Source organism: Oncorhynchus kisutch, linkage group LG24 (genome assembly GCF_002021735.2).
Source record: "Oncorhynchus kisutch isolate 150728-3 linkage group LG24, Okis_V2, whole genome shotgun sequence".
In the NCBI taxonomy this organism is placed as follows: Eukaryota; Metazoa; Chordata; class Actinopteri; order Salmoniformes; family Salmonidae; genus Oncorhynchus; species Oncorhynchus kisutch.
In genome coordinates this window covers 5,178,071-5,205,889 of record NC_034197.2, presented here as the reverse complement: position 1 = coordinate 5,205,889, position 27,819 = coordinate 5,178,071, and the positions used below count along the sequence as shown (strand labels likewise).

At 40.3% G+C, this 27,819-nt stretch overlaps 1 protein-coding gene across 4 annotated transcripts in view; it reads left to right on the top strand.

Moving 5' to 3' along the window:
* Positions 1-27,819, top strand: part of LOC109869416 (sterile alpha motif domain-containing protein 11) — a 106,310-nt gene that overhangs the window by 47,459 nt on the left and 31,032 nt on the right. For all 4 annotated transcript variants that reach the window (XM_020459546.2, XM_031803473.1, XM_020459545.2 and 1 more), the window contains 3 exons: positions 8,027-8,136; positions 18,120-18,212; positions 24,193-24,354. In XM_020459546.2, the coding sequence (XP_020315135.1) occupies positions 8,027-8,136; positions 18,120-18,212; positions 24,193-24,354 (365 nt within the window). The remainder of the gene's footprint in view (positions 1-8,026; positions 8,137-18,119; positions 18,213-24,192; positions 24,355-27,819) is intronic.

Below are 27,819 nucleotides of genomic sequence, written 5' to 3'. Positions count from 1 at the left end.
TTGTTGCGTTGGCAGACCTTCATTTTTTATTGAAATTTGTTAATAAAACTAATGAATGCAGCTGTTGGCGGTAAGCGCCCTTCATTTAGCAGCCCAGCACCAGCAAGGCAAAGTGTTCCCATTTTTAACCATTTCATGTGTCTGAAGGTAGAACTCCGCCTACTCGACAGGCCCAGAGAGCAAATCAAGAGCACCTATTGGCCTACCGCTGGCCAATCAGATAGCTCAGATCACTGTGTCTGCCCAGTTTCCACGAGCCACAGAATGTAAAAAGAAGCCTCAAACACACAGCAAAGTTGATACTGTGAGATTTCAAGACTTTTAAAACCATGACTAGAGAGAGACTTAATGAATAGAGCAAAGAGCTGCTATTTTCATGAATAAATTCATGTTTAAGCTGTTATTAAGCACTGTCATCACTTTGTTCAAAGCCATAAAATGTGCGTTCTCCCTACTTCCACTCGCGCTACAACCAGCACTGCAGATGCAATGAATGAGTACAGCAAAATGTTCAGATAAGATAGCGTTGTTATTATTAGCAGCTTGGGTCTCTTTTTTAATTTCGAGGAGTATTTCACTTTCTCAAGTCATAGGAGTAACAACATGAATTGGTGCGTGAGGCAGAACAATGCAGCGCGACTTGAGTTTCGCCATCAGCTGGAAGACTGTGTCCCCTTTTCTCAGAGGAGGGAGAGCTGAGGGACAATAAATTGGGTGAGTGGCAGCCTCACTGCTGCTCCCTCCCCCCAGACTGACCATCAGATGGCGGCCATCCACTCAGCTGTGCCTCGCTAGTAGGCTAATACAACAAATGAAATCCAATCCAACTTTATTTGTCACATGCACAACAAGTGTAGACCTTACCGTGAAATACTTACTTACAAGTCCTGAACCAACAGTGCAGTTCAAGAAGAGTTAAGAAAGTATTTACCAAATAAACTAAAGTAGAATATAAAAATAATAAAAAGTAACACAATAACATAACAATAACGAGGCTACATACAGGGGATACCAGTACCGAGTCAGTGTGCAGGGGGCACAGGTTAGTTGAGGTCATTTGTACATGTAGGTAGGGGGTGAAGTGACTATGCGTAGATAATAACCAGCGAGTAGCAGCAGTGTACAAAATGTCCAGTGGTCAATATAATAGTCCGGTGGCCATTTGATTAATTGTTCAGCAGTCATATGGCTTGGGGGTAGAAGCTGTTAAGGAGCCTTTTGGTTCTAGACTTGGCGCTTGTTGTGCGGTAGCAGAGAAAACAGTCTATGACTTGGGTGACTGGTGTCTCTGACAATTTTATGGGCTTTCCTCTGACCCAGAAAGTGATCTTGACTCAGAAAAGGTTGGTGAACGCTGGTCTACATTGTTTTTCTATATTTCATAATAATAGATGTTAGTTTTGAGGATGAAGTTTGCCAGATAGTTTTGAGCAGTTTTGATTTGTCATGTGACATGTTTCATTTACTGTAGCCATGAAATGTTATGTTATGTTATGTTGTGTTATGTTATGTTATGTTGTGTTATGTTATATTGTCTTATGTTATGTGTTATGTTGTGTTATGTTATGTTATGTGCTAATTAAGTTATATTGTGTTATGTTATGTGTTATGTTGTGTTCTGTTGTGGTATGTTGTGTTTTGTGTTATGTTATATTGTGTTATATTGTGTTATGTTATATGTGTTATGTTGTGTTATGTTGTGTTATGTTGTCTTATGTTATGTGTTATGTTGTGTTGTGTTATATTGTGTTATGTTTTGTGTTATGTTATGTTATGTGTTATGTTTTGTTTTGTGTTATGTTGTGTTATGTTGTGTTATGTTATGTGTTATGTTGTGTTATATTGTGTTACGTTGTGTTTATGTTGTGTTATGTTTTGTGTTATGTTATGTTATATTGTGTTATGTTATGTATTATGCTGTGTCGTGTTGTGTTATGTTATGTGTAATGTTGTGTTTTGTGTTATGTTATATTGTGTCATGTTATGTTTTGTGTTATGTGTTATGTTATGTTGTGTTATGTTATGTTGTTTTATGTTATGTGTTATGTTGTGTTATATTGTATTATGTTATGTTGTCTTATGTTATGTGTTATATTGTGTTATGTTATGTGTTATGTTTTGTCATGTTATGTTGTGTTGTGTTGTGCTATGTGTTATGTTATGTTATGTTTTGTGTTGTGTTATATTGTGTTATGTTGTGTTTATGTTATGTTATGTTGTGTTATATTTGTGTTATGTTATGTGTTATATTGTGTTATGTTGTGTTATGTTATGTTGTTTTATGTTATGTGTTATGTTGTTTTATGTTATGTGTTATGTTGTCTTATGTTATGTGTTATGTTATGTGTTTATGTTGTGTTATATTTGTGTTATGTTATGTGTTATATTGTGTTATGTTGTGTTATGTTATGTTGTTTTATGTTATGTGTTATGTTGTTTTATGTTATGTGTTATGTTGTTTTATGTTATGTGTTATGTTGTTTTATGTTATGTGTTATGTTGTGTTATGTTGTGTTATATTGTATTATGTTATGTTGTTTTATGTTATGTGTTATGTTGTTTTATGTTATGTGTTATGTTGTTTTATGTTATGTGTTATGTTGTGTTATGTTGTGTTATATTGTATTATGTTATGTTGTCTTATGTTATGTGTTATGTTGTCTTATGTTATGTGTTATGTTGTCTTATATTATGTGTTATATTGTATTATGTTATGTTGTTTTATGTTATGTGTTATGTTGTCTTATGTTATGTGTTATGTTGTGTTATGTTGTGTTATATTGTATTATGTTATGTTGTCTTATGTTATGTGTTATGTTGTCTTATGTTATGTGTTATGTTGTGTTATGATGTGTTATATTGTATTATGTTATGTTGTTTTATGTTATGTGTTATGTTGTTTTATGTTATGTGTTATGTTGTTTTATGTTATGTGTTATGTTGTGTTATGTTGTGTTATATTGTATTATGTTATGTTGTTTTATGTTATGTGTTATGTTGTTTTATGTTATGTGTTATGTTGTCTTATGTTATGTGTTATGTTGTGTTATGTTGTGTTTATGTTATGTTATGTGTTATGTTGTGTCATGTTATATGTTATGTTGTGTTATATTGTGTATGTTATGTTTTGTGTTATGTTGTGTTATGTTGTGTTATATTGTGTTATGTTATGTTTTGTGTTATATTGTGTTATGTTATGTTTTATGTTATGTTATGTTACGTGTTATGTTATGTTGTTTTATGTTATGTGTTATGTTGTCTTATGTTATGTGTTATGTTGTGTTATGTTATGTTGTTTTATGTTATGTGCTAATTAAGTTATATTGTGTTATGTTATGTGTTCTGTTGTGTTCTGTTGTGGTATGTTGTGTTTTGTGTTATGTTATATTGTGTTATATTGTGTTATGTTATATGTGTTATGTTGTGTTATGTTGTGTTATGTTGTCTTATGTTATGTGTTATGTTGTGTTGTGTTATATTGTGTTATGTGTTATGTTTTGTTTTGTGTTATGTTGTGTTATGTTATGTGTTATGTTGTGTTATGTTGTGTTAAATTGTGTTACGTTGTGTTTATGTTGTGTTATGTTTTGTGTTATGTTATATTGTGTTATGTTATGTATTATGCTGTGTCATGTTGTGTTGTGTTATGTTATGTGTAATGTTGTGTTTTGTGTTATGTTATATTGTGTCATGTTATGTTTTGTGTTATGTGTTATGTTATGTTGTGTTATGTTATGTTGTTTTATGTTATGTGTTATGTTGTGTTATATTGTATTATGTTATGTTGTCTTATGTTATGTGTTATGTTGTGTTGTGTTATATTGTGTTATGTTTTGTGTTATGTTGTGTTATGTTGTCTTATGTTATGTGTTATGTTATGGGTTTATGTTGTGTTATATTGTGTTATGTTGTGTTATGTTTTGTGTTATGTTATATTGTGTTATGTTATGTATTATGCTGTGTCATGTTATGTTTTGTGTTATGTTATGTGTTATGTTTTGTCATGTTATGTTGTGTTGTGTTATGCTATGTGTTATGTTATGTTTTGTGTTGTGTTATGTTATATTGTGTTATGTTGTGTTTATGTTATGTTATGTGTTATGTTGTGTTATATTTGTGTTATGTTATGTGTTATATTGTGTTATGTTGTGTTATGTTATGTTGTTTTATGTTATGTGTTATGTTGTTTTATGTTATGTGTTATGTTGTGTTATGTTGTGTTATATTGTATTATGTTATGTTGTTTTATGTTATGTGTTATGTTGTTTTATGTTATGTGTTATGTTGTGTTATGTTGTGTTATATTGTATTATGTTATGTTGTTTTATGTTATGTTATGTTGTCTTATATTATGTGTTATGTTGTGTTATGTTGTGTTATGTTTTGTGTTATGTTGTCTTATGTTATGTGTTATGTTGTGTTATGTTGTGTTTATGTTATGTTATGTGTTATGTTGTGTCATGTTATATGTTATGTTGTGTTATATTGTGTATGTTATGTTTTGTGTTATGTTGTGTTATGTTGTGTTATATTGTGTTATGTTATGTTTTGTGTTATATTGTGTTATGTTATGTTGTGTTATATTGTGTTATGTTATGTTTTGTGTTATATTGTGTTATGTTATGTTGTGTTATATTGTGTTATGTTATGTTGTGTTATATTGTGTTATGTTATGTTTTGTGTTATATTGTGTTATGTTATGTTTTATGTTATGTTATGTTATGTGTTATGTTCTGTTGTTTTATGTTATGTGTTATGTTGTCTTATGTTATGTGTTATGTTATGTGTTATGTTGTGTTATGTTATGTTGTTTTATGTTATGTGTTATGTTGTCTTATGTTATGTGTTATGTTGTGTTATGTTTTGTTATATTGTATTATGTTATGTTGTTTTATGTTATGTTGTCTTATGTTATGTGTTATGTTATGTTTTGTGTTATGTTGTGTTATGTTGTCTTATTTTATGTGTTATATTGTGTTATGTTTTGTTTTGGGTTATGTTGTGTTATGTTGTCTTATGTTATGTGTTATGTTGTGTTTATGTTGTGGTATATTGTGTTATGTTGTGTTTATGTTGTGTTATGTTTTGTGTTATGTTATATTGTGTTATGTTATGTATTATGCTGTGTCATGTTATGTCGTGTTATGTTATGTGTAATGTTTTGTTATGTTGTTTTATGTTATGTGTTATGTTGTCTTATGTTATGTGTTATGTTGTCTTATGTTATGTGTTATGTTATGTGTATGTTGTCTTATGTTATGTGTTATGTTGTCTTATGTTATGTGTTATGTTGTGTTATGTTATGTTATGATGTGTTATATTGTATTATGTTATGTTGTTTTATGTTTTGTGTTATGTTGTGTTATGATGTGTTATGTTGTGTTATGTTATGTTGTTTTATGTTATGTGTTATGTTGTTTTATGTTATGTGTTATGTTGTGTTATGATGTGTTATATTGTATTATGTTATGTTGTTTTATGTTATGTTGTTTTATGTTATGTGTTATGTTGTTTTATGTTATGTGTTATGTTGTCTTATGTTATGTTGTCTTATGTTATGTGTTATGTTGTCTTATGTTATGTGTTATGTTGTCTTATGTTATGTGTTATGTTGTGTTATGTTGTGTTATGATGTGTTATATTGTATTATGTTATGTTGTTTTATGTTATGTTGTTTTATGTTATGTGTTATGTTGTCTTATGTTATGTGTTATGTTGTTTTATGTTACGTGTTATGTTGTCTTATGTTATGTGTTATGTTGTCTTATGTTATGTGTTATGTTATGTGTTATGTTGTCTTATGTTATGTGTTATGTTGTCTTATGTTATGTGTTATGTTGTGTTATGTTGTGTTATGATGTGTTATATTGTATTATGTTATGTTGTTTTATGTTATGTGTTATGTTGTCTTATGTTATGTGTTATGTTGTCTTATGTTATGCATTATGTTGTTTTATGTTATGTGTTATGTTGTCTTATGTTATGTGTTATGTTGTCTTATGTTATGTGTTATGTTGTGTTATGTTGTGTTATGATGTGTTATATTGTATTATGTTATGTTGTTTTATGTTATGTGTTATGTTGTCTTATGTTATGTGTTATGTTGTCTTATGTTATGTGTTATGTTGTCTAATGTTATGTGTTATGTTGTCTTATGTTATGTGTTATGTTGTCTTATGTTTTATGTTATGTTGTCTTATGTTATGTGTTATGTTGTCTTATGTTATGTGTTATGTTGTGTTATGTTGTGTTATGATGTGTTATATTGTATTATGTTATGTTGTCTTATGTTATGTGTTATGTTGTCTTATGTTATGTGTTATGTTGTCTTATGTTATGTGTTATGTTGTCTTATGTTATGTGTTATGTTGTCTTATGTTATGTGTTATGTTGTCTTATGTTATGTGTTATGTTGTGTTATGTTGTGTTATGATGTGTTATATTGTATTATTATGTTATGTTGTTTTATGTTATGTTGTTTTATGTTATGTGTTATGTTGTCTTATGTTATGTGTTATGTTGTCTTATGTTATGTGTTATGTTGTCTTATGTTATGTGTTATGTTGTCTTATGTTATGTGTTATGTTGTCTTATGTTATGTGTTATGTTGTCTTATGTTATGTGTTATGTTGTGTTATGTTGTGTTATGATGTGTTATATTGTATTATGTTATGTTGTTTTATGTTATGTGTTATGTTGTCTTATGTTATGTGTTATGTTGTCTTATGTTATGTGTTATGTTGTCTTATGTTATGTGTTATGTTGTCTTATGTTATGTGTTATGTTGTCTTATGTTATGTGTTATGTTGTCTTATGTTATGTGTTATGTTGTCTTATGTTATGTGTTATGTTGTCTTATGTTATGTGTTATGTTGTGTTATGATGTGTTATATTGTATTATGTTATGTTGTTTTATGTTATGTGTTATGTTGTCTTATGTTATGTGTTATGTTGTCTTATGTTATGTGTTATGTTGTCTTATGTTATGTGTTATGTTGTCTTATGTTATGTGTTATGTTGTCTTATGTTATGTGTTATTTTGTCTTATGTTATGTGTTATGTTGTCTTATGTTATGTGTTATGTTGTCTTATGTTATGTGTTATGTTGTCTTATGTTATGTGTTATGTTGTCTTATGTTATGTGTTATGTTGTGTTATGTTATGATGTGTTATATTGTATTATGTTATGTTGTTTTATGTTATGTTGTTTTATGTTATGTGTTATGTTGTCTTATGTTATGTGTTATGTTGTGTTATGATGTGTTATATTGTATTATGTTATGTGTTATGTTGTCTTATGTTGTCTTATGTTATGTGTTATGTTGTGTTATGATGTGTTATATTGTATTATGTTATGTTGTTTTATGTTATGTTGTTTTATGTTATGTGTTATGTTGTCTTATGTTATGTGTTATGTTGTCTTATGTTATGTGTTATGTTGTGTTATGTTGTGTTATGTTATGTGTTATGTTGTCTTATGTTATGTGTTATGTTGTGTTATGTTGTGTTATGATGTGTTATATTGTATTATGTTATGTTGTTTTATGTTATGTTGTTTTATGTTATGTGTTATGTTGTGATATATTGTGTTACGTTATGTTTTGTGTTATGTTATGTGTTATGCTGTGTTATGTTATGTTGTCTTATGTTATGTGTTATATTGTGTTATGTTTTGAGTTGTGTTATGTGTTATGGTGTGTTTTGTTATGTGTTATGTAATGTGTTATGTTATGTTTTGTGTTGTTATGTGTTATGTTGTCTTATGTTATGTGTTATGTTGTGTTATGTTATGTTTTGTCTCTTTTACTATCAAAATAAAGAGAGTCCCACACTCCATATATCAACTTCCAGTCATTTATTGGGTATTTACCAACGTTTCGGCATCACTGTGCCTTCTTCATGGTTCATGTTTTGTGTGTTTTTTGCTATCCTTTTGTTACTATGTGTTTGTGCCTTGTTGCGTCTTAATAACGTGTCATATAAAGCAGTGCGTTAGTTGCTAACCCCCTGACTCTGTGTGTTTCAGTCGTGACAGTGACCTCTCTAAAATCATCTCCAACCTCCACCACACAAGACAGCACGGCATGCCCGAGGACCAGCCAGCCACTGACCTCAGCACCAACACAGGACAGACAGGTAAGATACTACAAGACCTGGGATGGGGGATTGGGTGTTTCTATATGTCTGTGTATTTCTTCGTTTTTCTCCCTGTATTCCACCAATTTGCGATAAGGTTCCATTTTCTTTACATCAACATGAGTAATTCATCACCATTATGCATTCGTCCCTTAATTTGCTGTAATTAGTTTGATTGGGGAACTTACTGTCAGCTTATTACTGATTCCTGAAGGTGGCTCTCAAGTCGATTACCTCAGGTTCTGGTGTGCCTGTTCTATTGCACTCCAGGTTTTTCCTTAGCCCCCTGTTTTAAATTACCACTAAATAAATAGCTTTGTTTGCCATTAATCCAGTTTCATGGGCGTAAAGGACACCATGGTGTGTGTTAAGCTACAGTAAGAGCCTTCTGACAGTTTACAGCCCAACAGTTAAACGCCCTAATAACACCAGCCACTGTTTCATCAGTTTTAGTTGTGAATCAGACTGTTTTCGTTCGGAATTAAACTGAATGTTGGAACGTTATACTTTCAGGTAGATACTTGTGTAATATTCCTGTGTAAACATGAAGTGGTAGAGTGGATTGGTATTCTGATGATAACTTTTCTGTTTTGTGTCCTTGTATATTGTGATCTGTGCCCAGGTATGCATACGTATGTGTTTCATCAAAATGTTTTATGTTACCTTTATTTAACTAGGCAAGTCAGTTGCCCACAAATTATTATTAATGACGGCCTACCCCGGCCAAACCCTAACCCGGACGAAGCTGGGCCAATTGTGCGCCGCCCTATGGGACTCCCAATCACAGCTGGTTGTGATACAGCCTGGAATCAAACCAGGTGATGCCTCTTGCACTGAGATGCGGCACCTTAGACCGCTGCGCAACTCGGGGGAAGATAACAGTTGTCTAATTTTTCTAAAGATAGATGGTGCTATTTAGTAGACATTGAATAAACTACCACTAATAGGGATTAGCCGTGTCTGAAGTCCCCTACTGTTTTGGTGGACGAAGATGTCAGGAAGGGCCATTTATTCTGTAGGGACATACTGTATACTTATTACACTCGAAATACTCTTTCATTCCAAACTATGTCCCAAATGTTGGGCTGGTAGTGACCCGCTGGTTTGTGGGTTAACACTAGGTTTGCCGAGCTATAACAGTTTTGGTTAATTAGAGTTTGTCAGAAGAAGTTCAGGATTTTACAATATAAGATGTCTAAGATGTTAGGTGGATCCTCAGGATGAAAGTAGTCTATGGGCCAGGAGAAACTGTAATTCATAGTTTGGTTTTCTTTAAAAAGTCACGACAAACTTGTAAAGTGTTGTCAACCACAGATGGATCCCATAAAGCAGTACCCATACCATATTCAAGTGGTACATTGTTCAGTGGGGTGAGCATTACCCCCTGTGGACATTCTGTTCTTCTTCATCACATTAGTCAGAGGGGCATACGTGTGGCATAGTCACACCCCAAATCCGACACCTCGTCTTCTACTGTATCTCTCTGATCTCATCCGCCCAAAAGCTTAATTGCCCATACGGTACATAATACAGAGGAATGAGGGGGCGGAGGGATGTCTGTTTATCCCCCCTCATGTGGGTGGGGGACGGGGGTGATAAAGTCGCAGCTGTCCAATGTCTTCAGACCCATGTTTGGGACAGATTTTCCAAAAAGACCTGTCTAATCAGCTGCTAAGCCTAATGGAGAAATTAGCCTGTGAATGGTAATCTTAATGGAGAAAGACACAAAGCGATGAGGGAGGGTAGGGGGAGGAGGATGAGGGGGAGGGGGGGATGAGTGCGGTGTGGCAAGCGCCGGAGGGGGCCTGGGCCTAAAAACTGTCAGTTTGAGCATTAAAGGGAGATTTAACAGGGTGGCTAAGCGGCTCGCTACGTGTCTGTAAACAAGTCCAATCCCATCAGCCACTGGCTCACATTCTGTCTGCCAGATAAATTAGAGAGAGACACACACATACACAGTAGTGCGTGTGCGTACACACACACACACATGGGTGTATGTGCACATCTAACGCACACACAAACAAACACAGATGTGTACATGCACACGCACACACACGCGCACTTATAATTTGTGTCATATAACAGTTTTAATACCTGACACATGATATGAACTTTTGAATCGTTTTGAATCGTTTCTCCAAAGTACTGTCATGATGTTACTAGTTTCTATGTAAACTACTTAAATTGTGACTGTGGCTGTGGTGGGATTGCTCCAATATCATAGCAGACCCAGACTGGATCCCAAATGTCCCTATGGGCCCTGGTCAAAAGTAGAACACTATATAGGAAATAGGATGCCTTTTGGGATGCACGCCCAGACAAACACTACTGCTAACACTAGTGCTGTACTTCTGTTACATTCTTTAGTGTAGTGCTAACTGCTTTCTGTTCTGTTGTAGCATCAAGTCTATTATTGAGCTCACTCCCCACTGTCTAACTTCCATAGCAGGCCTGTGGTTAGAGAAATAGAGAGAAAGAGAGCGGGAGGGAGGGAGAGAGAGAGAGGGCGGGAGGCAAGAAAAGTTTGGAGCGAGAGAGAGAGAGAGAGAGATGAATGAGCGTGGTGCTGGTATCGGGAGGGCGGCTGTGGCGGCGGGCGGCAGTGTGTGTGTGTGTGTGTGTGTGTGCATGTGTGTGTTTGTGTGTGTGTGTGTACGTCTGTGTACGTGTGTGTGTGTGTGTGTGTGTGTGTTTACGTCTGTGTACGTGTGTGTGTGTGTGTGTGTGTGTGTGTGTGTGTGTGTGTGTGTGTGTGTGTGTGTGTGTGTGTGTGTGTGTGTGTGTGTGTGTGTGTGTGTGTGTGTGAGGGGGGTCAGAGGAAAGGGAAGCAGGCTGCTGAGCAGTCTCCGTGCCGGAGTGGGCCGTTAATTAAATATGAGGGACAGACAGGAGGGCTGACTCCCCCCTCTTGTCCTCTCCCTCCCTCCCTCCCTCCCTCCGCCTCCCAGGCCCCTGGCTACTCTGGGGCTGTGGAAGGGAGGGAGGGAGGAGGGGAGGGAGGGAGGAGGGGAGGGGAGGAGGGGGAGAGAGCAGGGGCGCCGGGCTAAGCGTCTGGCTGCCTGTGGAAACTGTAAACCGTGGCTCTGCGGTCAGACCAGAGAGACTAACTGGCGGATAAGGTGTTTTTGTATAGCTTTTTTTTGTGTGTATGTGTGTTTGAAAGGGAGGATTTCTTTTAAACAGGGTATTATTAGCCTCTTAGGGAGCGTTGGTTCCATCTTGGTCCATCACACTCCTATTAAACAATCTCACACACACACAGATCACTGATATACAGTGTGTGCACCCAGCCCTAGTCTATAAATGAATGGGTTATTCTAGCTTTATTTTTCCTCTTCAATCATCTCACTCCCTAATCTCTACCCATCTCTCCCTTTGCTTTGCTGTTCCCTACCTATCTTCTTCTCTATCCTTTTCTCCCCCTCCCTCTCTCTCCCTCTTTCCCTTCCCTCTCCTTCTCTCTATCTCCCCTCTCTCTCCCTCTCTGTCTCACTCTCTCTCCATTTCTGCTGCCCTGGGGTTGCGCTATGGGAGAGAGGAACAGTGTGTGTGTGTGTGTGTGTGTGTGTGTGTGTGTGTGTGTGTGTGTGTGCGTGTGCGTGTGCGTGTGCGTGTGCGTGCGCGTGCGTGTGCGTGTGTGTGTGTGTGTGTCCTTGTGTGTGTGTAGCAGCATCCTCCCTCAGTATGAACGGAAGCTCCTCTCCCTCCCCCCCTCGGTCCGCAGCCAATCAATGAGGGGCTTTCAGCGCCGGCGGAGGCCCGGTGAACAGAGAGGGATCAATAAGTTATTAGCACCATTCTGTCAGCTGTAATGTGGAGATTGATCGGGAGGCCGCGACTCCCGGCCCACCTCTTCCCCAGCCTGATAAAGATGACAGATTAACGGAATAAGTGGAGGAATTAAGGAGTCTTGCTTTCTGAGCTGTCAGTGGCCCTCCGAGGGAAGAAAAGAGAGAGAAAAAGAGAAGAGAGGAAGAAAGATAGAAAGAAGGGATGAGGATGGAAGGAGGAGAGAAGAAGAGGCAGAGAGAGGGAACGAGAGTAAGGGATGTCCCTGTGGTTGCTTGACTGCCTCTGTGGTAGACAAGTGCGGTAGATGGCTAGGCTAGGCTAGTTCTCCCTCTGTTGAAGCCTTCTTCAGTTTTTTTCTTTCTCTCTCTCCGTTCTCATCCCTCATTCTCACCCAGTAGGAGTTAACTAGTGTAAACTGGTCGGGCAGGGGGCAAAAAAGGATTCTGGCAGTTTTGGATGAAGGACTAAGGGGAAATTTGCTAGCGAGCTGGTGCGCCAGACAGGAGATGCAAATGGTAACAAAATATCTTTAGTTTGAGTGAGGGAAAAACATGAGTCAGATAGAAGCCATTGCAATGTCCTAGCACTAAACATCATTGATCCCCAGGTAGGAGACTAGTTAGCTGGAGAAAATAGCAACTTTGGCTAATCTGTTAGCAGTTAGCAATGTTTAGCCTGAGGGGTTATACAGGTAGAAGACTAGCAGGAGCAAAGTAGAAACTGTGTTTATTAACTGTGTTGGGAGTTAAGGACTTAGCGTTTGCGCTAACAAAGCTCAGACTGTTTTAAGCAGCCAGGTTTACTGCAAAATTAGGTAAGCAGGACATCAGCAGATGACGTCAAAACTGGCCATTAGGGGGCAACAGTGAGCGCTATTACAATCAAGTAGGCTTGGGTTATGCTGGGGCGTTTATGGACAAGGGTTTGGATGTCTGATTCTGCAGTGAGACTGTAAGAGCTTGCTGGGTTTAAGGCGGGTTTCGGTGTTAAATGGAAGCGCCAACGCTTTAAGAAGCACCATTTAATTGGCTTTAAAAGCTTTCCGCCTTAAAATCCCTGACCCTCAGGCAATGGCTCAGAAGAGACACTGTCTTCTGTGAAGTCAGCCCAAATGAAAGTGTGTGTGTGTGTGTGTGTGTGTGTGTGTGTGTGTGTGTGTGTGTGTGTGTGTGTGTGTGTGTGTGTGCGTGTGTGTGTGTGTGCAATTGAAGCTTTAGGTCTGATATAGGCTACTGTATTAAATCATGTGTAAAATAATCAAAAGTATTATGGTTGTGCATTTAGACACTGTAGGCCAAGGCCAGTGGTTGGAATGGAGATGGGAGAAAGGAGGAGAAGACAGGAGCTCCTGTGTTCCATTCAAGTAACATGGAGAAAGAGAAAATCTCTCTCTCTCTCTCTTTCTCTCTATCTCTCTCTGTGTCTCTATCTCTGGGGAGGGGTAGAGAGTGAATCTCCTCATGCCCGGAGAGGAAACATCAAACAGGGGGATCGTTAGTGAACCTCCTCTCTCCGACACCAGGTTTCCTCTCCTCTCCTCTCCTCAACAAAACCAAACATAAGCCTCCAAGACGCCAACTCTACCACTCCAAACACACTTTCATGCACAGGCTTGCTTTCTTCCACCTCTCTCTCTCTCTCTCTCTCTCTCCTCTCTCTCTCTCTCTCTCTCTCTCTCCTCTCTCTCTCTCTCTCTCTCTCTCTCTCTCTCTCTCTCTCTCTCTCTCGCTCCTTCCCCAAACTGTCGCCACAAAGTTGGAAGCACAGAATCGTCTTGAATGTCATTGTATGCTGTAGCATTAAGATTTGCCTTCACTGTAACTAAGGGGCCTAGCCCGAACCATGAACAACAGCCCCAGAGCATTATTCCTCCTCCACCAAACTTTACAGTTGACACTATGCATTCGGACAGGTAGCGTTCTCCTGGCATCCGCCAATCCCAGATTTGTCCGTCGGAATGCCAGATGGTGAAGCGTGATTCATCACTCCAGAGAACTCGGTTCCACCGCTCCGGAGTCGAATGGCGGCAAGTTTTACACCACTCCAGCCAATGCTTGGCATTGTACATGGTGATCTTAGGCTTGTGTGTGGCTACTCGACCATGCAAACCCATTTCATGAAGCTCCCGACAAAATGTTATTGTGCTGACTTTGCTTCCAGACACAATTTGGAACTCGGTAGTGAGTGTTGCAACAGAGGACAGACAAAATGTACTGCGCTACGTGCTTCAGCACTCGCCGGTCCCATTCTGTGAGCTTGTGTGGCCTACCACTTTGCGGCTGAGCCGTTGTTGCTCCTAGACGTTTCCACTTCACAATAACTTCACCTACATTTGACCGGGGAAGCTCTAACATGGCAGAAATTTGACTAACTGACTTGTTGGGGCCATGTTAAAAGTCACTGAGCTCTTCAGTAAGGCCATTCTACTGCCAATGTTTGTCTATGGATATTGAATGGCTGTGTGCTTGATTTTATACACCTGTCAGCAACGGGTGTGGCTGAAATAGCCGAATCCACTAATTTGATGGGGAGACATACTTTTGTGTATATAGTTTGTTTCACCTCCTCTATTCCTGACCTGGGGACTGTGAAGAGACCTCTGATTGAATGTCTTGTGTTGTACCGATGAGTGTTCAATCTGTGTGCCAACTGCTTGAACAGACAGTTCGGTACCTTCAACACCTCGCACAAGACCGATAGTGATGCAGTAAATCTCTCCTCAACTTTGAGCCAGGAGAGATTGTCATGCATGTTCATGATATCCACCCTCCGCGTACATCTAAGTGCAATACGTGCTGCTCTGTTCTGGACCAACTGCAATCAAGTTGAAACATCTCAAGGATGATCAATGGAAACAGGATGCACCTGAGCTCAATTTTGAGTCTCATAACAACAGGTCTGATTACTTATGTAAATGTGATATATATATATATTTTTTTATACATTTGCAAACGTTTTGCTTTGTTGTCGTGGGGTATTGTGTGTAGATTGATGAGGGGGAGAAAACAATTGAATACATTACACATATCAGTTTAGTCTCCTAAACTTGCTCACTTGCCACATTGTTCAATAATAGATCTAGATAAGGTTCAGGGTTGCGCAAGTGATTTTCGTTTTCGTTTTTGAGATATTTAGCACCAGCCTATTGCTAGTTCTAAACCTGTCTGAATCTCTATGTTAATTAAAGGTGTAATTCGTTTAGTTTACTGTCGTATCCGATGTGCATACTGTTGAGGCGTCAGCGTACATAGACACACAGGCTTTATTTTCGGTAGACCTTGCCACATACGCCTGAGCCGTTGAATTGCGACTCCACTTTGTCTCCATACGGACGCTTTGCTTGTTTGATTGTCTTATGGAGGAATAACTACACTGTTTGTATACGGTTATGTTTCCAGTCGCCTTGCCATGATTAAATGTGATGGAACGTGCTTTCCTTTTTGCGCGAATGCTGCCATCAATCCACGGTTTCTGGTTAGGGAAGGTTTTAATAGTCACAGTGGGTACAACATCTCCTATACACTTCCTTATAAACTCACTCACCGAATCAGCGTATACATCAATGTTATTGTCTGAGGCTACCCAGAACATATCCCAGTCCACGTGATCGAAGTAAGCTTGAAGAATGGAATCCGATTGGTCAGACCAGCATTGGATAGACCTAAGCACAGGCGCTTCCTGTTTTAGTTTCTGCCCATAGGAGGGGAGCAACAAGATGGAGTCATGGTCAGATTTGCCAAAAGGGGGCGGGGGAGGGCATTGTATGCATCGCGGAAGTTAGAGTAGCAGTGGTTGAGTGTGTTACTTGCTCGTGTAGTGCCATTAAAATATGCTAATAGAATTTAGGTAGTCTTGTTCTCAGATTAGCTTTGTTAAAATCCCCAGCTACAATAAATGCAGCCTCAGGATATAAGGTTTCCAGTTTTCCTAAAGTCCAGTGAAGTTCCTTGATGGCCGTCTTGGTATCCGCTTGCGGGGGTATATACACGGCTGTGACAATAAGTGAAGAATTCTAGGTCAGGTGAACAAAAGGACTTGAGCTCTTGTCTGTTGTTACAATTACACCATGAGTCGTTAATCATGAAACATACACCCCCGCACTTCTTCTTACCAGAGAGATGTTTGGTCCTGTCGGCACAATGCACTGAAAATCCTGTTGGCTGTACTGACTCTGACAGCATGTCCCCAGCTAGCCATGTCTCTGTGAAACAGAGTATGTGACAATCCTGGATACTCTTTGGAAGCAACTCTTGCCCTAATTTCGTTGACTATGTTAACTAGGGACTGTACATTAGCGAGTAATAAACTCAGAAGCGGTGGGTGGTGTGAGCGCATCCGAAGCCTCGCTAGAAGACCGCTCCGGCACCCTCTCCTCCGTGTTGTTTTGGGTCGGCCTCTGGAATCAGTTCAAATACTCTGGGAGGTGCAGACAAAGGATCCGCTTTGGGAATGTCATATTCCTGGTTGTTGTGCTGGTAAGTTGACGTCTCTCTGATATCCAATAGTTCTTCCCGGCTATGTGTAATAACACTTAAGATTTTCTGGGCTAACAATGTAACAAATAACACATAAAAAAACGAAATACTGCACAGTTTCCTAAGAACTTGAAGCGAAGTTGCCATCTCTATCGGCGTCATCTTTGTTATCAAAGCTTTTTACATTCATTCTTTAGATTTTCCATAGTATAGTTTCTTCTTCTTTTTGTTTGGTTTAGTTACGTGATTTCTCAATTCACTGTATGTTTGACAGGCTGCTGTGCTGTCAGACTTACAGTATTTGCTATTCCCTTTGCCTCATCCCATACAGCAATACAGTTTTTCAATTCATCATCTATCCATGAGGATTTGGCAGTTTTAACAGTCAGTTTTGTTGATGGGCACAACCGGAAAAAGCAGTTTCATAAGTGCTTCAAGAGAGACCGAGAGAAATGGAAGGAAGCAGTTGCATTTGGCTTGGCCGGCAGTATGAGAGGAGACAGAGAGAGAGAGAGAGAGAGAGAGAGAGAGAGAGAGAGAAAGCGAGAGAGAGAGCGAGAGAGAGAGAGAGAGAGAGAGAGAGAGAGAGTGAGAGGAGCCCTTGAATTGAATTGAGAGAGAGGAAGAGACAGAGAGACAAAAAGAGAGGGCGAGAAAAATGACAAATGGCTTCTTCCTTCCTGCTCGCACCACATGCTTTGCACTCTGCATCCCCACCCACTCTTATTAGGCGGATATTGATTTGAGGTCTGTTTGAGGCCAGGATGGGGGATGGAGTTGGAGAGGGGCGATAGAGCGGGGTTGGTGCTATAATTGTACAGTAGATGCTCTCCTCTCTGGCGGAGGGGGGGGGGGGTTAATGCGAGACGAGAGAACTCCCCCATGACCCCGATTGGAGGAGTGTTCGAACGCACCTGCAGGGTAAATAGAGAGGGAGAGAGAAGTGAAGAAAGAGGAAGAGTGTGTGTTTGTGTTTCAGAGAGAACGTAGAGAGAGAGAGGGAAACACTCAGGGGAGAGAGGCAGAAAAGGAGAGAGAGGCATGACACAATTTGTGATGAAACGAGGACAGAAGGTTGACTTTCTCGTGACTCTGACTGCTTCTTTTTGACTGCGAGGTTTGGAGCATTCATTCTTATAAGTAATAGCACAACCAAAGGCTTTTTTGATGACTGATGAGGGCAAGAGAGAGAAAGAGAGAGAGGGAGAGAGAGAAAGAGAGAGAGAGAGAGAGAGAGAGAGAGAGAGAGAGAGGGAGAGCGAGAGAGAGAGAGAGAGAGAGAGAGAAAGAGTAGAGAGAATGTAAGAAAGAATGTTAAGAATAGTGTGGACGAGAGAGACAGAGCAAGAGAGCCACAGAATTCCCTCTCTTCTCACGCACACACACACGCATACACACACACACACACAAACACACACACACACACACACACACACACACACACGCGCGCGCGCACGCACGCACGCACACACACACACACACACACATACACACACACGTGTGAGTAACCCAGGCAGATCTGTCATCCTCTGGAGCACAGGGCCCCTCTCATCTTTGACAGAACAGGCACACCTTCAGGCGCCTGTGGCTTCTCCCTTTCTGTCCCTTTCTCTCTTTTTCTACCCATCTCTCTCTCTTTCTCTCTCTCTCTCTCTCTCTCTCTCTCTCTCTCTCTCTCTCTCTCTCTAAGCACCAACCATGTATTTTTGTTCACAGATGACCCTCTAGGCAAGAGGAGAGCCTATTCCCCCAACAGCAGCAGCGAGTGCCCGTCAGACAGCAAGAAGTCACGCAGCGTGTCCCCCAAAGGTAAGATTCCATGTGTGTGTATGTGTGCGTGAGTGTGTGTGTGATGTTACTGATGTGCTGAAATATGTTATGTTTAACCTGAGAAGTAAATGTAATATAAAGAAGTTTGGTGGACAAAGAGGTGTTTGTGAGAAGGATAGAGGAGGGTAGGGATGGAGAGGTGGAGGTATAGGAGGAGTGGAGCGTCATTGATTTACAGGAAGGAGAGAAACTGGGTGTGAGCTGGTGTTGAGTGACAGTGTGGGTCAGTGTTACAGAGAGGTTAGCCTCTGTATGCACACACACATACACAAATAGACATACGCATACCAGTGAAGGACCCTCAGAGAATTTCATACAAATAAAATAAAACTATGCAAAATATAATCACGTCACCAAATAATTGATTAAAACACACTATTTTGCAAAGATGCACCATGGTGTTACTGGAGGATAGCTAGCTTCCGTCCTCTTCTGGCTACATTGACTTCAATACAAAACCTAGGAGGCTTAAGGTTCCCTTCCATAGACTTACACAGTAATTATGACAACTTCCAGAGGACCTCCTCCAACCTATCAGGGCTCTTGCAGCATGAACTGACATTTTGTCCACCCAATCAAAGAATCAGAGGATGAATCTAGTACTGAAAGCATAAGCTACATCTAGTTAGCACCGCAGTGCACAAAATGTGGTTAGTAGTTGACTCAAAGAGAGACAATAGTTTAAATGAAGGAGAAGCAAGAGAGAAATACACCTCCGGTTGAACTGCTTACTGACTGTACAATGTAAGGTTACTGCTTGATTGTAGCTGGTTTACTAACACATTAGTTATATTAGCTATGTTGATTATGATGTTACTTTAGCTAACATGGTGACAACAATGTAGGCCAAGTTTAACAGTTATGATATGGTTTGGCTTGGAAAGTTTTTTTTGTGCCTGGTCACATACAGCTGATGTGCATTGTCCACAAGTCCACAAGTGAAAGGAAGAGGTGAGAGGAGGAGAGCGAATAGATGCGAGAAGGAATACAACGTTGGTGCCAATTCTGTTGACAAGCGGAAACAAAACGAGGATAAATTTACCTGAATTTGTCCGATTTAAATTCTCGTTTGCAACTGTTGGACTAATGATTACACCCTATATCAGCTAGATGCAGGCAAGAGTGTGCAAGGCGATATTGAATGTCACTCTCTGTCCATGTGTCAGTCTGTCAACTCAAATTTGTCTCTCGACCTGTGTGCACCTACGTTGTAAACTTTCATTCATAGGTTGTAGCAACCTCATGATGGGTACAGGGAAAATGTGAGTGTCATGTAGTAGCCTAAACCTATCACTGTTACATAGAACTGAGTGAATGGAATATGAATGAGAGTCATCCAATATCCTTTAATAGAAATAAGGCCGTGCTCATGAAAATAAATCGTCCATAAATCGTCCAAAAGTTCAACTGTGAATCTGTCGCTGCGTCCGTTGTCATGGTTACCCGACAGACCCCAATGATAAAAGTTATCCAGTAGAATTGCATTGCTTTTTTTTCTTCTTCACACTCACGACTGCAAGCTATTTTCTGTCATTTCCTCGCCATTAACTTGTAAATAATCATCATGTCGTGAGTTCATTTTCTGTAATAATAATAATAATCTGTAATAATGAATGAAATGTGCCTCAGTTAAGACGTTGTGTTATGGTCATTATTTCAACTGTCTGGCCAGGCAGCTGGCTGCCATAGGTCATTCTCACTATCTTTCTCTACAAGCTCGAAACGAACCAAAACATTGTTTAGAAAGTTGCTTTCAGTTGCCTGGTTTGCTAGATTAACATACACTAAATTCATTGTTAAACGGATGGGTTTATTGGTGTTAAAATACACCAGTTAGGTTATTTTGGTCCACCAGGCTGCTGATGTCATGCAGCCTGTCGTTTTTGTGTGTATACTTTTTCATAAGGACAACGACAAGTTTGGTGTCAGACAACAATAGAATGTTCATGATGTCACTGCAACAACCGTCTGTAGACATGTCGATAGACCAACGGTAAACCAGCCTTTAGAAAGATATGTACAAGCCATCAGGAATGGCAACTTCCTTTCCTTACCTCTCTCATCCAGTCGCTTCCCTCCCATTCATTTCACCCTTATGTGGAGGGAAACTGGCGTCCCTGCGAGGAGCCGTCATGGCCACCCTGTCTTGTCTCTGGTGTCCTGCCTGGTTTCCTCAGTCACTGATGCATCATACAGCAAGCAAAGTCAAGGGCAGCCCACCCCTATACTGCCCGTCTCTAAGGCGACACAAATAACATGCATGCACATACACAAAGACAGCATAGGCCGCACACACACAGAGAGACAGCGCACCACACACAGATGAAAGCACACACGCACACAGACAAACACATTTGTGTTCGGTCCTCCATCAGTACTATCCACTCTTGCTGTGCATCTTAGTTAGTCATAACTTTAAAAGGTCATTGTTTCAAACGTAGGAAGGAATAGCAGGAATAGGTGTGAATAGCTTACCGTAGAATAGGTGTGAATAGCTTACCGTAGAATAGGTGTGAATAGCTTACCGTAGAATAGGTGTGAATAGCTTACCGTAGAATAGGTGTGAATAGCTTACCGTAGAATAGGTGTGAATAGCTTACCGTAGAATAGGTGTGAATAGCTTACCGTAGAATAGGTGTGAATAGCTTACCGTAGAATAGGTGTGAATAGCTTACCGTAGAATAGGTGTGAATAGCTTACCGTAGAATAGGTGTGAATAGCTTGCCGTAGAATAGGTGTGAATAGCTTACCGTAGAATAGGTGTGAATAGCTTACCGTAGAATAGGTGTGAATAGCTTACCGTAGAATAGGTGTGAATAGCTTACCGTAGAATAGGTGTGAATAGCTTGCCGTAGAATAGGTGTGAATAGCTTACCGTAGAATAGGTGTGAATAGCTTACCGTAGAATAGGTGTGAATAGCTTACCGTAGAATAGGTGTGAATAGCTTGCCGTAGAATAGGTGTGAATAGCTTGCCGTAGAATAGGTGTGAATAGCTTACCGTAGAATAGGTGTGAATAGCTTGCCGTAGAATAGGTGTGAATAGCTTACCGTAGAATAGGTGTGAATAGCTTACCGTAGAATAGGTGTGAATAGCTTGCCGTAGAATAGGTGTGAATAGCTTACCGTAGAATAGGTGTGAATAGCTTACCGTAGAATACGTGCTTTTTCTAATTGTGTTATCACTGAGTAGTTTAAATCTGTCCGTGGTGACTGATGTATACATAATGTTGAGGTGTGTGTGGAGTAGAGTGGTGCTGTGCTGTGCTGTATTCAGTGACTTTTGCCTCGTGCATGACCTCTGACCTGGCTGAGCCTTCACTTGAGCCATAGACATTAGAGTATCCTCTAAAGCCCCGTTCACACTGCAAACCTTAATGCTCCAATCCGTTTTGTTTTTCAAATCCGTTTTGGAATATTGACTTTCCAAACAGCAAGTTACAAGTGGCCAAAACGGATTTGTGTGTGTTCAGACAGCAGTCATTTGCTGACATGGTTACGTTAGTTGTCATGGTAATGTTGGTGCTCATGCTTCCTATCACTCAGAAGTTATGTAGCAAGCTAAGATGACCAACACAATGCCTAATATGGATGTTTCCCAGTTGTTTTGAATGTTCAAAATCATAGTATAAGAACAGCGCCTCTTTCAAAGCCTCAATGGAAAAGTTGATCCAACTTTCAAAACAAGTCTTTTTTGAAAAGGCATAGCAGTCAACTAGCTAGCTGTGTAGCATTCTAGTGCATTCACTAATTTGTTTGTAAACAATTAACAGGCTAGTTAGCTACCACATGTCAAACTGTCAACAGAGTAGCTAGTAACCAATAGAAGAAATAACATTCTAAAAACCACTTTAGATTTGACCTTTCAGACAAGTCGTATGGCCCGGAATCAGATTTGTATCTGACTTCAAACCACCTACGAAGGTGATTTAAAATGTGGCTTGAAATATCCGATTCCATTAGCTTTTTGGCTGTTCAGACTGCAGGAAAAAGAACAGATTCAGACTAGTTCGAAAAAGTATGAAAATGCATGGACTCATACTACAAGTCACTCTGAATAAGAGCGTCTGTTAAATGACTTAAATGTGTTGCTTGCGTGTTTGTGTGTCTTGCAGCAGGAGTGGTTGATTAAATAAGCTGTAGAACACTGCTGGTCTAATGGCTCAGCCCTCTGAGCCTCATCCTCGTGTGTCTGTTCCTTCTGTCTGAGGCACCTCTCCATAACACTTGATGGGTGAACATAATGACCCAAGCAAATGGAAAAATAGATATGAGATAAAGAGACAGATTGGGAGCTGAAAGAGAGAGAAAGATGGGGGTTTGTTGGCACCCCTTGCAGAGCTTATAAAGAGAGAAATTCAGACAGGCAGAGACAAGTTGACACACACACACACACACACTCACGTCATTACACACAATAATAAAGGCACAAATCAACTTTAACTAAGACAATCATGCAAACACCACACTGCCCATATGTAGAAACAAATGTGTCTGCAACACACGTGCTCACACACCACACGCACACACACCTGAGGGTCCCTGGGTGGGTGGATTAGTTGGAACTTGGCGGGGGAGACAGAGACAGCGTGCTTATCCTCCCCCTTCCCCCTTTTCCCCTTCCTTCTTCTCTTCCTCCCCTCCTCCCTCCCTTCTTCTCCCCATCTCCCACCCACGCCACTCTTTCTCGCCTGCCTGGGGCCAGGCTCGGGTTTCAATGAGGAGATGGTAAATATAACCCCCTCATCCTCCTCCTCCCCCTCCTCCACCTCCTCTTCCTCCTCCTCAACTGCCAACCACTTCACCCTCCTTCCCTTCTCTCCCCCAAACCTCCCCTCCTATACCTTTGACTCCCAGTATCAAGTTACTGCTGCCAGAGCTCAGAGAGAGAGAGAGAGAGAGAGAGAGAGAGATGAATAAAGGGTGAGAGAGTGAGAGACAGAGAGAAGAGGAGAGAGAGAGAGAGAGAGAGAGAGAGAGAAAGAGAAAGAGAGAGAGATGAATAAAGGGTGAGAGAGAGGGGGAAAGAGAGGGAAAGAGAGAGATAATGGGTAGGGAAGGGGGAGACAGGGGATGGGGAGAGGCAGAGAAAGATGTGGGGAGGAAAGAGAGGGAAAGAGAGAGATAATGGGTAGGGAAGGAGGAGGCAGAGAAAGATGGGGGGGGGAAGAGAGGAGAGACAATAAGCATCACAGAGAGTGGATATCGCACATCACACATTACAACCAAAGCACAGCGACATCACACCACAAACATACATATGCTCACACATTTCCACTCAGGAAACAGTTCTGTATTCATACAATATAAGATCAGAGTGACTTCTACATTACCCCCCCACAAAGCTAATTATACTATTGTCCATAGTACACCATTCTGAAATAATTGGTGATTGTCTGCCCCATTCTTTTTTGATGGATTATATTTATTTCTGAAGAGTTTTTGCTTCAATGAAAGATAGCTTTGGATTGAGCACCCTGTTTTGGTATTATTTAGGTCATGGTGAGATAATGGTGAGTTAATAGTGCGATTTTTTGTAATTTTATTTAATGAGGCAAGTCAGTTAAGAACAAATCATTTTTTACCATGACGACCTACTCTGGCCAAACCCTAACCCTGGCAGCGCTGGGCCAATTGGGCGCCTCCCTATGGGACTTCCAATCACAGCCGGTTGTGATTGAACCAGTGTCTGTAGTGACACCTCTGCACTAAGATGCAGTGTCTTAGACCGCTGCGCCAATCGGGGGCCCGAGCAATGAGACAGATAATTATGAGTTATTGAGATAGTGGTGAGTTAATGGTGACATTCGTGGTGAATTCATGGAGAAATTGTGGTGAGTTAATAGTGAGTGGTGAGTTAGTGGTGAATTAATTCATGAGATAATGTTATTGGTCAACGATGAGTTCATAGTTATTGTTGAGTTAATGGTGTGCTAACTCTCTTCCTGTCCCCCCCACAGAGAACTCCCACACCCCCGTGCTGGAGGGGGGCGGCCACAGTCACATGACCCCGGAGGAGCACTACAGGCGGATTATGTCAGCACTGAACGAGCAGGGCTCCTACGAGGAGCAGCAACAGCGCCTCTACCAGCTGGCCAACAATATGGGTCTTCCCAGCCATGGTGAGACTAGTGTGTGTGTTTGTGTGCTTGTGTGTGTCCACCTAGACACGCGCACACGTGTGTGTAGGTGGATGCTGTCCTAGTCAGGGTCTAGTCGTGAAGCCTAACCTCCTCCTAAACATCTGCTCGTTATATCAGAACTTCAGGATTCAGTCACCTAACTACACACACCTCACTTAGGCCTGTCACACACCAGAGCTATACACACACCTGACCCTACTCAACCACTGCTAATGGTAACCCCGGGGTTGTGGCCTTTTCTCGTGTGGCATCTGTTTGTGGGTATGCCACCATGCCAGTGTAAATCTCCAGCATGGAGACTGCTGTCATTTCTATTTGGGGTGCCAGCCCACCCAATGTCAAAATGTAACTCTGGGTGATTTGTGACCGATGCTGTGCTCGGTCACAACAACACTCCTAGCCGGCACACACGGATGCCGCTATCGATCCACTGCTCACTCACTGGCTGTCAGCCAACGCTGTAAATCTCCCAATACCATGTAAACTGTGAGTGTGTCCTTTTTCTTAGGGTTCTTTTTCTTTCTTCAGAAATGTACATCCGTTAACTTATGGTAAAATTGGGTTGGAACTGGAAAGATCGAATATGAAAATGAGGCGGACAGTAAAACGTGGCAGGGTGTATTTCCGTTTCGCCACCACTTTCAACTTGCGGTGCCTCAATTGTTATCCTTCCCTCTGTTTTTAAAAGAATGTAACATTAATTGCGGCCAGGATTTACGACTCCCTTTGCGGTAGCATAAATCGAATCCATTTCACATCCCAAACGTAGTTTGAGCTACTTTTATTTTAATTTGATTAGTAATGATTTTAATTACAGGCTGCAAATCTAAGGGGCGAAGCCTATAAAGGCTTTAATGCCCCCCCCCCCCCCCCCCCTGCATCTGAGAAGAATTAGGCTGAAGTGCAATGCATTTTGGGAGTTCAATGGCCCAGGGTGCCATATTCTCCCCGTTTCCTATCCCAGAAGGCGCTCTGTTTTTAATACAGACACTATGGCGCAATGCAGACATCTCGTGGGGATGCTCTCTCTCTCTCTCTCTTTTCAGTTTCAACAAAATCCTCTACTCTCTTTTCTGTCCACATTCCTTTTTATCTACAGTTTATTTATGCCCTTCGAGGTGTAAAATAAATAAATAAGGTTAGGGGTTAGGAGTTAGGTAGAGAGAGAGAGAGAGAGAGAGAGAGAGAGAGAGAGAGAGAGAGAGAGAGAGGGAGAAAGAAAGAGAGAGAAAGAGAGAGAGAGAGAGAGAGAGAGAGAGAGAGAGAGAGAGAGAGAGAAAGAAAGAGAGAGAGAGAAAGAAAGAGAGAGAAAGAGAGAGAGAGAGAGAGAGAGAGAGAGAGAGAGAGAGAGAGAGAGAGAAAGAAAGAGAGAGAAAGAGAGAGAGAGAGAACATTTTAAGGAGAGTGAGAATGGGAAGAGATGAGTGAAAGAGGTAGAATTGCAAAAAACAACAGGATGCATGCTGATGATTAATTTATGATGTGTGTGCCTTTTGGCAGTAATATCCAGAAAATAATAAGCACATACTTGTGCCATTTAAAACACACACACGCATGTGCACACACACTCGCGTCTACTGTTACCCCTAAGCACATGATAAGACATCACCGGCCAAGGCATTGCCAACCCATCCAAGCCTCCCAAGTCTTTGGTGTTTCTGATATTCATCCTGGATGCTGCACCTGCTGGGTGCCTTCATCAATCCACAAGCCTGCTTTCCCCCACGTTAGGCAGAAAAAGCATACTTTGAAACTTTAACTTTCAGCTTCAACACTGAAAAGAATTGATGCTTTATAGCTGGAATGGAACATTCGTATCCTGTATATTATATATATTCTGTATATATGTGGTTGTCTCATGAATGCGCTTATTTTAAGTCGCTCTGGATAAAAGCATCTGCTAAATGACAAAAATGTGAAATGTAAATGTTTTACAAACAGATCTCATATCACTGGACACATTTTTTTATTTATTAAATATTGATATCACAAATGTATCATTTGTACAGTTCTTTCTAAGCTGACTGTAAAACCTAGCAGTACTACATATTTCTTTGAGAGGGAGTTGGATATATAGCATTTTGCCCCCCCCCCACCCCCCCCAAAAAAATGTGTCTCTTTGAAATGAACCATCAAGTGACAGATTTTAAACAAATACATGTCATGATTAGATAGTGAAAAAACACACCAATCTATTTCCTAATATCTTTAAACAATAAAAGCTCATTTACCAACGTTTCTGAAAATTGATATATAGTGTTTTGGAACCAAAATTGAACAAAAATATTGAACAAAAATGTAAATGCAACATGCAACAATTTTTTATGGTTTTACTGAGTTACAGTTCATATCAGGAAATCAGTCAATTGAAATAAATGTATTTAGACCCTAATGTATGGATTTCACATGATGGTGAAGTGGTGCAGCAATGGGTGGGCCTGAGAGGGTATTGGCTCACCCACTTGGGAGCGAGGCCCAGCCAATCAGAATTTGTTTTTACCCACAAAAGGGCTTTATTACTGACAGAAATACTCCTAAGTTTCATCAGCTTTCTGGGTGGCTGGTCTCAGACAATCCTGCAGTTGAAGAAGCCCGGATGTGGAGGTCCTGGGCTGGCGTGGTTACACGTGGTCTGCTGTTGTGAGGCCGATTGAAAGTACTGCAGGATTGGCGGCTTATGGTAGAGGCGGCTTATGGTAGAGAAATTAACTGAAAATTATTTGGCAACAGCTCTGGTGGCCATTCCTGCAGTCAGCATGCCAATTGCAGACATCTGTGGCATTGTGTTGTGTGACAAAAATGCACATTTTAGAGTGGACTTTTATTGTCCTCAGCACAGGGTGCACCTGTGTAACGATCATGCTGTTTAATCAGCTTCTTAATATGCCACACCTGTCAGATGGCTGGATTATCTTGGCGAAGGAGAAATGCTCACTAACAGGGATGTAAACACATTTGTACACAACATTTGAGAGAAATACACTTTTTGTGGGTATGGAACATTTCTGGAATCTTTTATTTCAGCTCGTGAAATATGGGACCAACACTTTTACATGTTCCGTTTGTATTTTGTTCAGTGTAAATTGTACTATTGTTTAATTATTTTTCTGAGTAGGCTTCTGTTGCCATGTTTCTGACCCTACAGCACCTATATCAGTCCACACTTCCTCTTCACTTTTCCTCTGTTTGTAATTCTCTATTTAGCAGAAGATTGGTTGTAGTTCTACCTTTTTTTCTCTCACTTCATCGCGCAGGGAATCCCAAATCCCAACTACACCGCCTCTCAACTACCCCCCTTCCTGTCCTCTTTCTGTCTGTCGCTCTCTCCTCTGAGGGGATGGGGTGGAGGTGTGACAGAGGGATGGCCCTGTTTGTTCCTGGAGAGGTTGATCTGAATCGCTCCAGTGAGATCCCCCTTGACATTGACCTGAGCTCCGGTGGGCC